The sequence below is a fragment of the Triticum dicoccoides genome, chromosome 4A (assembly GCF_002162155.2).
Source record: "Triticum dicoccoides isolate Atlit2015 ecotype Zavitan chromosome 4A, WEW_v2.0, whole genome shotgun sequence".
Classification (NCBI taxonomy): domain Eukaryota; kingdom Viridiplantae; phylum Streptophyta; class Magnoliopsida; order Poales; family Poaceae; genus Triticum; species Triticum dicoccoides.
Window position 1 is genome coordinate 744353010 of NC_041386.1, and position 10735 is coordinate 744363744.

At 44.9% G+C, this 10735-nt stretch overlaps 1 protein-coding gene across 1 annotated transcript; it reads left to right on the top strand.

Moving 5' to 3' along the window:
* Positions 1-489: 489 nt before the first annotated feature.
* Positions 490-9986, top strand: LOC119288376 (disease resistance protein RGA5-like). The gene is made up of 5 exons (XM_037568009.1): positions 490-1032; positions 5395-6343; positions 6729-8720; positions 8798-8847; positions 8932-9986. The coding sequence occupies exons 1-5, from the start codon at positions 537-539 to the stop codon at positions 9984-9986; spliced, it is 4542 nt and encodes a 1513-aa protein (XP_037423906.1). The 5' UTR covers positions 490-536.
* The last annotated feature ends 749 nt before the right edge of the window (positions 9987-10735 follow it).

A 10735-nucleotide genomic window follows, 5' to 3' on the forward strand; every position in this document is an offset into this window, starting at 1 on the left:
GGGGTGGTTTGAAAAACAGCATGGGTGGTCTTGTCGCGGCCTTTCTTACAGCATCTACAACTAGACACTTTACCTCCCCCCTAAACACCTGGGCGGAACTCTGTACTGCTATGACTTGATTGTACTCTGTACTGCTATGTTGGATGCTTGGTTCGTTGCTTTATAATATAAAGCGGGGGAAACCCTTTTTTTATCGTTTGGGCAGAACTCGAGTGATGGGAACAAAACTCACGGGATGCAAAAAACGTAAATTCAGAGGGAAAATGGTGGCCCTTTGTAGGATGAAGAATCCAGTGAGATCTTCTCCAGTCTGATCCCAGTGCTTCGAAAGAAACACAACATAATTTAATGGAGCGCGCATAGGGCCACAGGCATAGCGTTTGAGGACGTAATTTGTAATAAAGATAATGCACGTGATGCATAGCGTCTGATGCATGCGAGAAGGAGACGAAGAAGAGTGAGAGACACACAACAAAGCCACCACTTGCTTAGTCTCGTCTCGCCGGAACTCTAGCCACCAACACTCATCTGCGGACATGTATGACCCTGGCGGCAGCTCCTCATCCGGGCCGCGCGGCAAGGAGGAGATGCAGCCAGAGGTGGTTCTCTACACGGCGTCGGCGTCGCGCCGCAGGGGTCGCACCTCCACCAACCTCTACGCCCTGCGCGCCCTGCTGCGGGGCTACGGCCTGACCATGGACGAGCGCGACGTGTCCAGGAGCAAAGCGCATCGCTGCGAGCTCAAGTCGTTGCTTGCGGCTCGGGGCTGCGCCTTCTCCCTCCCGCAGCTCCTCGTCGGTGGCCGGCTCGTTGGCTGCCCTGACGATGTTAGGAAGCTACACCGGGCTGGCGGGCTGCGGCCTCTCCTCGACGGCGCCCCAAGGCCGTACGCCGCCTTCGTCTGCCAAGCCTGTAAGAGGGTTGGCTCCGAGCCCTGCCCACAGTGCAGCGAGTCCCGCAACAACAAGATGCTGGATCATGGCATTATTGCCGACGAGCAGGACACAGTTGTCCTTTTTTATCCAACCCAAGGTGACACTTTTTTCTCTCCTTCCTTTTTTATCCCTCTATACTGCTATCTCCTACAAAAAGAAAAGAAAAAAAAACCCGATCAAGACTGAACCTGCTTAGAGCCGTTTCCTAGCTGCTGTTATTTTCTTATAAGTTAGCAAAAAATAAACCGCCAGGACATGTGCCTGCACATGACTTTTTTCGGACTGATTTCTTCTGTTAGTTCGTTAGGTGAATAGGCGCAGCCTTGATTGTTGGAGCTGACCGGAGCAGCTCCTTCTTCTTCCTCTAGCTGCCTCTCACACCTCACATACCAACAGAGGTCTTATCTTCTCCTCTAATCTCTCTAGGATCCTAAAGACTAGGCTTATGACGCCCATACAGGTACAACCTCAACGTGACCAACAGCCTATGAGTAGTGCAGTCTCATACTAAGACAAACAAACACTCTAAAAACAATTGCAAGTCTAGATTAGTGATAACATTGATCTGGTCACGGGATGGCATGACGTGCTGATCACCGCAAGTGCGCACACCTAGCTCACATCAAGCGTCGGGGGATGGCACGACCGGTAGCATCAGCTTAGGCATGAAATTTTCTTGTAATGACAATATAAATAACAAAGAAGAAAATAGAAAATCATTAAGTTTTATACTGCACAAAACCTTGTCTCTCTCCCATTTACAATTGTTGTTGTACCATTATCTCTGCCACAGTGGTAGGCTCGGGCCATCAGCATTGTCATAGACACCATCCCTGGGCCAAGGTTTTAGTGGGGTTTGAAAGAAAATCATTTGGGCCATGGTCGTTCTAACTAAATATATATATAGTTGTATAAAAAGACATGGAAATCTAAAGTATTTCAGTTACCATCTACTCCTACATACTAGTGGCAAAGAACATACGACGCCTTAGTGAAGCTGCGGGGTTGACTCTAGAATTTAGCGATATCTTTTCATGTACTTTTTTTGAATTTTAAATTTATGGTTTATCAATTCATCCAAAATTCACAACAAAATATTTTGAAATTCATGAAATTAGTCATCAATAATAAATGAAATCTAAAACATTGGTCACAGCAGAGGCAACCACCTCCCACGTCGATCTCTCATCAACACAATTCTCGATGCTAATGTGTATGAATTACATCAAACAGGTGACTGCTGCCACTAAAAAAACTTGGTGACCGGTACTGTGTGTGATTTTGCAAGTGCACGGCCTGTTGACCAGAGTGGAGATGGGTGTCGTCGAGTGCACCAACGGCATCATGGCTATTTTTCGAAGCATACCATACCACTAGCCACGCTTACCATAACTTTGTGTCTAATTATATATTTTGCACCAATATCCATCAAAAAAATAGGAGCTTGTGTTGGTGACACCACTAGGCCGCCAACGCTAGAGGCTCCTTATCTGTATCTCCTCCTCTCACCATTGTCGATGCGCTACCGGGCATAACCTCCATGGTGGGTGGCGGCGGGGCTTGCCTCAGACGAGGGGCGTGGGAGGCCCTATCTTCGTGGGGGCCAGGCAAGGCAGAGTTGAAGAGGGCAGTGTCCCTCGGCGTGCTTCTGACTAGCGCACCGTAGCAACAAATGGTAGCTCACCCTACTCCATTGTCTTCCATTCCTGCAGCAGCAACATCAGCCGATGTTTTTGTGCCGGTATCCAGGCTACTTCGACCGTATTTTCCCGTGGTAGTGTGTGTGGACACATGGAAACATGGTGTCAGCTTTCATAGCCGATGTCTGAGGACATCCATCAACAACGATTGTAAGTGGAGCTATGCAGTTGACGGTTTCATGTCAATCTGGCGGATGGAGCATGTGCAGATCGGCTAGGGCTTCATGTATACAAGTGTGCCGTCTGTGATGCATGTCCTATAGATAGCACCCCCAACCTCCAGGTGGCATGGTGCAATGGCGCCATTGCCCCCCGCATCCAGCTAGGCTAGATTGACAAATACGGTAGGAAACTCGCAGATGGTGATGAGGCAGTGACTAGAAGCGACGAGGAGGCACCCCTGAACATGCTTCCGGCGTTTTCTCCTACATTTTGCCCCTCTTTATGTAGGCCAATTTGTTGAGCATCAGTGCTTAGCTTTGCTTGCCATCACTGAATAATCAATCATATATGGTTGTGCACATCAACATGTCTAGAGGGCAGGGATTGATCTACATTTAAAAAAAATAACAAACCAATAACTAACAAAATGCCTAGGATACGACCCAACCGGCCGCGCGCCACCCGCCTTCCACATGTACAAATCGCTTGGATAAAACATTTAGCAGATTTGTAGTGGTGGCTTGTGTTTTAAATACTCCATCTGTTCATAAATATAAAATGTTGTTGTTAATTTTAATATAGACTACACATAGACTCAAATGAGTCAACAAACACACTAAATCGTGTCTATGTATATCCGATTTAGAAAAAAGTTAGAAGATCTTATATTTGTGAACGGAGGGAGTAGATATGCATAGCCACCTTAAGAAGGTGGTCACATGAAAACCAAAGTAGCTCTATTGACCCAAAACAGAGGCTGCACAAGGAAAAAGAAAGTCCAATAGTAATAACATATTAATGGAGAAACAACTTCTGTGATTTTGAACTACATTTGAATTTCTAGCTTTGTTGTTGTAGTTTGAATGAATGTAGTGTATAAACGCTTGTAATTACCCTCCCTCATAGTATATGTAAACGGTTATAACTCCCGCTATGATCGAACACATTGTCTCCCAAGAGAAGAGTGCACTTCAAAATTGTGCCTATGAAGACATCAAACACTCGAGAACAAATGATCCATATCGATATACAAGAGGGCAAAATTAGCCAGTTAAAACATTGTACATAGATTTGTCGCTTGTCGACATTGCATTCAACTAACTAGATGATATAGATTTGTTCGAAAAGGAGGATTACCACCGGCCTCTGCATACCAGGTGATATAGATACACTAGTTGCTGTGGGAGGTGCATGTGCCATACTTGTCGGTGGGGGTGGATGTCTCGGTGTCATGGAAGGCAGCACAGGTGTCAGCCTCCCATTCTGAATGACTGGAACGAACTCTCAAGCCATCCAGGCGACCAACTCATCGCCTATGCTTGCGCATTCACCCACCTTGTTCATGGCACACTCCATTGGCGACCACCCTGTTTTCTCTTCCAAGATTGGGCCGGGCAGACCTCGTGGCGGGGATCCCAGTCTTGGCTAACAGTGAGGGCACAGGGCTGGGGCGGCTGTGGCATGTATTAGGCAGTGTCGTCGTGTAGCTTCCGCATGGTCAGGCATACAATGTCATCTGCTAGTATAATACACACGTTCAACTGTGCAAAATCGTGTTAACTTTGTTCGATACAGTTCAGACAATAATTTTTCTGTGCGAAATGTAAAACATATTGTGCACAGTTGAGCTCATAAAATCATGTTCAATTTATCTCACACATGGTTTATTTATCAAACGTTGTGAGGTGCCCACCAACACCACACAGATTCATCCATTTAACCTGTCGGTAAGACATTGCACACAATTGCTTACTAGTGACCGTGGGCGATGTGCAAACCATCACACACATGATTTTTATAATGTGTGTCTCGCCATGCATTGTTCATCACTAGCATGTGCGATTGGGTTTTTTGGGGGTGGGGGGGGGGGCTTAACAACACAATTTACACTGCTGCAGGCATAGGTTAGCAAAACGATAATAACACTAGATGAGACCCGACTGGACATCACAATTTGCGCAAGCTAATTAGGTAATCACAAATTTGTTGCCCTTATATTACAGAGTAATTGTCTTTTCCGAAAAGGGGAGTACCCCAGCCTCTGCATCAAAAGATGCACACCACCAATTTTATTAAACATGAAAACAAGTTCAAGTCATCGAGTACCAAACAAAACTAAAAATAAAAATAAAACACGACCACAACGGGTCGGAGACAAGATTACATACCTCATCCACATGTTCTACGAGTGGATCGTCGGCCAAACTGGTTGAATAAACACAGTTGAGCTTCTGTCTTTTATGAACTTTGTCTTTGCCTGTGTGTGTGTGTGTGTGTGTTGGTTGTGGGCGTCCTATCCATGCAGACAACGGGCGTGTGCTTATTGTGCTTGTATCTTTGATGCTTCATTTTGAGTCAATAAAGTCTACTCTTTCTCAAAAAAAATCTATAAGCAACTTGTTTGTTCAGCAATTTTAATGTGTTAGTGGATATGATGAGTGAAGTGTAAAGTACAAAATCCATATAATTTGGCTTTTCTGAATGTCAGATATGTGAATAGAAATAGATGTGAGTGTGACATGTACTGGTAGTTATGTATTACATGCAACATCTATTGTGTAAATTAAACCGTTCTTTCTCGTCTATGTTTTTTTCAGATGTTTCAATAGGAGGTAGAGGCAGAGAGATGAATGCTAGTACCAGTGTTTCTCTGGGTGCCATGAGACCCCTACTTAAGAAGCTTGACATGATGTTAGGTCCTCATGGATGCAAGCTGACCAAGGGGGTCAATGATAGGTCGCAGCTCCTCAGAGATGATCTTGAAGAAATAGGCTCATACCTTGAAGATATGTTAGAGGTGGAAGACCCTCCCCTGGCGGCCCAGTGCTGGACGAAAGAGGCACGGGAGTTATCTTATGACATCCAAGATTGTATTGACAACTTTGTGCCCCCTGAGTCTCTTGGCTACAAATCTGACCACAAGATGACTCGTGTTAAGATTCCCAAGAGGCTCAAGTGGCAGAAACAGATCGAATATGCAGCTCCTGATGTGTCAGGACATTTTATCTCCAAAACCATTTGTGTTGATGTCATTCGTGCTCCCAGGAAGCACAAGTGGTACCAGCAGATAGTTGGAAAGGTATCAGAATTCAGGATCTATGCCCGGGAGGCGATCCGACGGTACGAGAGGTACCAGCTCCATTGTTGTAGCACCTCGGCGGCACGTAGATTTTCAGCCATTGGGCCTATAATGCCAATGTCGCCACTGCCTTGTGAGAAAACTTGTTCCGGCCTAGTAATTGATGGTCGGATGAGAAAGTTTATCAAGTCTTTGTCTAATGACACGGATCAGCAGCTCAAGGTGGTGTCTGTTCATGGATCTAGATGTCTTGGTAAAACAATGCTTGCCAAAGTGTTGTACAATAAAATTGGGAGGATATTCCATTGTCGGGCTTTCGTCCGGGTGTCCAAAAAGCCTGATATGAAGAGGCTTTTCCGCGACATGCTATCACAATTCCAGCGGAAGCAGCCCCAAGGAAGCCAAGACGCTTCTGATGAACTTCGTGTTACTGCTGAAAATATCAGGAATTATCTACATGGCAAGAGGTACTTATATGCAAATCATATGTACAACACTTATATTGCATACTATGTACTTATTTTCCACATGGTCCAGAATCACATGTACTACATTAAATCACTACAGGTTGCTCTTTTGTTTTTGAGAAAAAAAAGGCATGATGATATAGTCAACTTATGAAAAGTTGTTTTTCAGACAAGCTTTGCAGTGAGCTAGAAAAGCTTCAGTACATGCATGTGTCGAGTCAACGGACATTAGTATTATTCTTCAAGTCAGCACTAACTTGATGCTGGCAATAACATTTAACTTCAGGTTAATACCATAAGTCCTGGACATGTATGGACTAAAAATTCATTCTTTTCTAGCGTACCTCACACGTAAATATGACATGCGTGCATTCTTGACATGCAGGTATCTAATCGTTGTTGATGATTTATGGGATACAGCAGCATGGGATGTTATTAATCAGCTTTTCCCCAAGTGTAGTCAAGGAAGCAGAATAATAACAACTACACAGATTGAAGACGTTGCATTAGCATGTTGCAGCGATGACCCAGAACAAGTTTTTGAGATGAAACCTTTGGATGATGATCACTCAAGGAAGCTATTCTTTGGCAGGATTTTTGGCTCTGAAAATCGTTGTCCTGAAGAATTCAAACAAGTTTCAAGCCAGATTGTAGAAATATGTGGTGGTTTGCCGCTAGCAACAATCAGCATAGCTAGTCTGCTAGCAAACCAGCCTTCCGTATCAATGGATTTATTGACACACATACATGATTCGCTAGTGTCTTGTTTGTCATCAAATTCAACTTCAGAAAGAACGAGACAAGTACTGAACCTCAGCTACAACAGCCTTCCTCATCACCTCAAGACATGCTTGCTCCAACTTGGTATGTATCGAGAGGGCTCCATAATCTTCAAATATGACCTGGTCAGGCAATGGGTGGCTGAAGGGTTTCTTGCTGCAAGTGAAGGACAAAACATGGAGGAAGTTGCAGGAATGTATTTCGATGAAATTGTTGACAGAAGATTCATCCAACCTATGTCTATCAACTTCAACAATGAGGTGATGTCATGCACAGTCCACGACGTGGTACATGATCTTATAGCACACAAGTCTGCAGAAGAGAATTTCGTTGTGGTAGTAGATTACAACCGAAAGAATTTGGCACTTTCTCATAAGGTCCGTCGACTGTCTCTCCAACTTGGTGATGCAAAATATGCCAAGATACCAGCAAACATCAGAAAGTCACAAGTACGTTCACTTGGAGTTTTTGGATTATCAGAGTGCATGCCTTGCATTGGAGAGTTCAAGCTTGTTCGTGTTCTGAACCTTCATCTATCTGGCCATCATAATGGTGACCAAGACCTGGCTATAGACCTCACTGGGATATCCGAACTGTTCCATCTTATATATCTGAAGATTGTATGTGATGTCTGCATAAGACTTCCAAACCGTATGAGAGGGCTGCAGTGTTTGGAAACACTGGATGTTATGGATACACCAAGTGGCACTTATGTTCCATGGGACATTATATATCTCACGCGCTTGTTGCACCTTAGTCTTCCTCCTCACACAAATCTGCTGGATTGGTCTTTCGGTGATGATCTAAGCCTTTGCAGGCCGAACCACCTGCAGGATCTTTGCATTTCTACACCGCCTTCTTCAGATTACGACCATCTGAAGAGAAGAATGTATGCTCTGGATTATTTAATGTATGGACATGACAGCCTGAAAACTGTAAAACTGGTGGCTCACGGATCCTCTGTTAGCTATGGTGACGCTTCAAAAGCAAGAGTTAGGTGGATTTTGGATAAACTTACCCACCATGTCCAGAGAATTGAGGTCTCACTGCACATCCCCGTCATATTTTGCAAAATGCATTTGTGGGATATCCAACATGGCAACCTGTGCATTCTGAAGATTGCAGTGGCTGGACTATCAGTAAATGATGTTGATATTCTTAGCGGGTTGCCTGCCCTCACTGCTATGTCATTGTATGTGCAGAAGTCACCTAATATTAAGATAATATTTTGCATGGGGGCTGGATTCACAGCTCTCAAGTACTTGAAGCTGAGGTTCATGAGTGGAATAGCTTGGCTAAAATTTGAGGCGGACGCAATGCCTAATCTCTGGAAGCTCAGGCTCGTTTTCGACGCCATCCCCCAAATGGACCAACGACTTGATCTTTATTCAGAGGGTGACCAGTGGACACAATATCGACATGGTAATGCATTAATCAACATCGAGCATATGGCACGCCTTAGAGAGGTCTCCGCAAAATTTGAGGGCGCAGCTGCCGATCTGAAGTATGTGTCGAGGATAGGGATAGTTAGAAATCATCCGAGCAATGCTATAATCAACGTGCAACTAGTGGATTCTGGTTCCCATGGCGATAAAAGGTAGTGCCAGCGGCGAGCTATTGTAACTCTTCAATTCCTGTACGTAATTAACTGTTCATGGTTGTTGTAATCTGCAGGATATCAGCAAGGTCACCGGAGTCCACTTCCTGCCTGCTGCATGTTCCAGGTATACTTTTCTAACAGAGACAATTTGCCATCAGGACCAGGTGATAAATTACCCGTCAATTAATTTGTCGAGTTTTGTCAGGAGCGGGAGCTGATGGTGGTGGAGAGGTGTCATGGAGCAATATCATTGGTGTGATAGGTCGTGACCTCTTCATCCATTGCCTCCACCGCCTCTCCAGGTGGGAATATGGCACCATCGCCTCCCTGAACCACGATTTCAATTCGGTGGTTCGCAGCGGGGAAATCTACCGCCTGCGTCGCAAGAATGGGGTAGCGGAGCATTGGATCTACCTCCCTGGCCGTAATCCCCACGAGTGGGAGGCTCATGACCCGTCCACTGGGCGCTGGATCCATGTGCCCAAGATGCCACCGGCTCAAAACGTCATCTGGGATTCGCTGGCTATAGGAACCGAGCTGCTGCTGTTTGGGGAGGGCTGGCGGATGAGATATAGCATCCTTACCAATTCATGGACAGGGCTAGTGGATGAGATGAACACCCCGCGGTTCTCGTTTGGATCAGCAAGTGTTGGCGAAAAGGCGTATGTCGTGGGAGGCGCTGATTATTCTCGTAATGTATTGAGCTCCGCAGAGATGTATGACTCAGAGGCACATACTTGGACACCCCTTCCCAGCATGAATAGGGCTAGGTACAAATGCTCTGGCGCATTCATGGATGGCAAGTTCTATGTGATGGGTGGTCTTAACAGTAGCCACGAGGTATTGACATGCGGTGAGGAGTATGACTTGAACCGGCGGTCATGGAGGGTCATCGACAACATGTCTCAGGGGCTCAACAATATAGCCATGGGTGTTCCTCCGCTCATTGTAGTTTTGAAGAATGAGCTTTATGCCGCTGATTACAGTGAGAATAATGAGTTGAAACAGTATGATAAGCTGGACAATAAGTGGATCACTCTTGGAAAATTGCCTGTACAGTCTAAGAACAAAGATGGCTTGGACATGGGTTTCCAAGCGTGTGGTGACCGGCTGATTGTAATTGGGCCTCCAAAGAATTCTAGTGATGAAAAGGTGGTTGAGCTTCATTCATGGACCCCGGATGGGCAACCGCCTGTGTGGAATTTGTTTGCCACACGGTCATACAGGGGTAACTGGATTGCGAGCGCCGTGATGGGTTGTTGAGTTGGTCAACTGAATAAAGGTTGCTGAGTTGCGCCTGTGTGGCTTTTCACTGTTGATGATTCAACTTTGGCTGCAACAGAGGCGCATGTCTTCTCTACTATCAATCAGGTGCGCACCTCATATTCTGTAGTCTATTTCTTTTTCCCCAGTTCGCTACATGATACTGTATGCTTTTGTTCACTTCTGTTATCACCCTCTGAATGGTAATGATATTATTTGTGATGGTCAATTCAAGGATTTGTTTGACTGATACTGTGTTTCTTTCCATATTTCCATCTAGTGGCTGCTGGAACGTCTGCCTCTGCCTCATTCTCAAGTCTGCTCAAAAAGAGAAGACATGTATGAGTTTGGACTTTGGAGAAAGTGCCAATTTGGTTTTTGATTTGCTAGCTATGATTTTCTTGCTTCAATTTGGATTCCGGAAATGTTACTGTCAGTTACTATGACCCAAATTTATCTCTACCGTAGCATGCTACTATCAGTTATTTTTGAACATCAAATTCAATCTGTATCTTGTGTTCTTTTCTGTTCAAAATTTCTCAAACTCTAAATAAATAAATTTATTTGGAAAGGAGCACATGAGTATCATTTCGTATTCGCTCAGATGAATATGATCGAATATCTTCTCGAAACGGTTGCATGGATTTCATCTTACACGCACAGTGGCAACGTGTCACAAGACTCACAAGCATGCAATGCACCAAGCGAGTCCGGAGTCCTGACCACAACTCAGTGGTGACACTACTATC

What these genes read in the sequence shown, in the direction of transcription:
- LOC119288376 (XM_037568009.1), top strand. Translation starts at nt 537, where the DNA reads ATGTATGACCCTGGCGGCAGCTCCTCATCCGGGCCGCGCGGCAAGGAG. An exon ending in CCTTTTTTATCCAACCCAAG is followed by an intron (nt 1,033 to 5,394) that starts GTGACACTTTTT and finishes TGTTTTTTTCAG; the next exon opens with ATGTTTCAATAGGAGGTAGA. An exon ending in AATTATCTACATGGCAAGAG is followed by an intron (nt 6,344 to 6,728) that starts GTACTTATATGC and finishes CTTGACATGCAG; the next exon opens with GTATCTAATCGTTGTTGATG.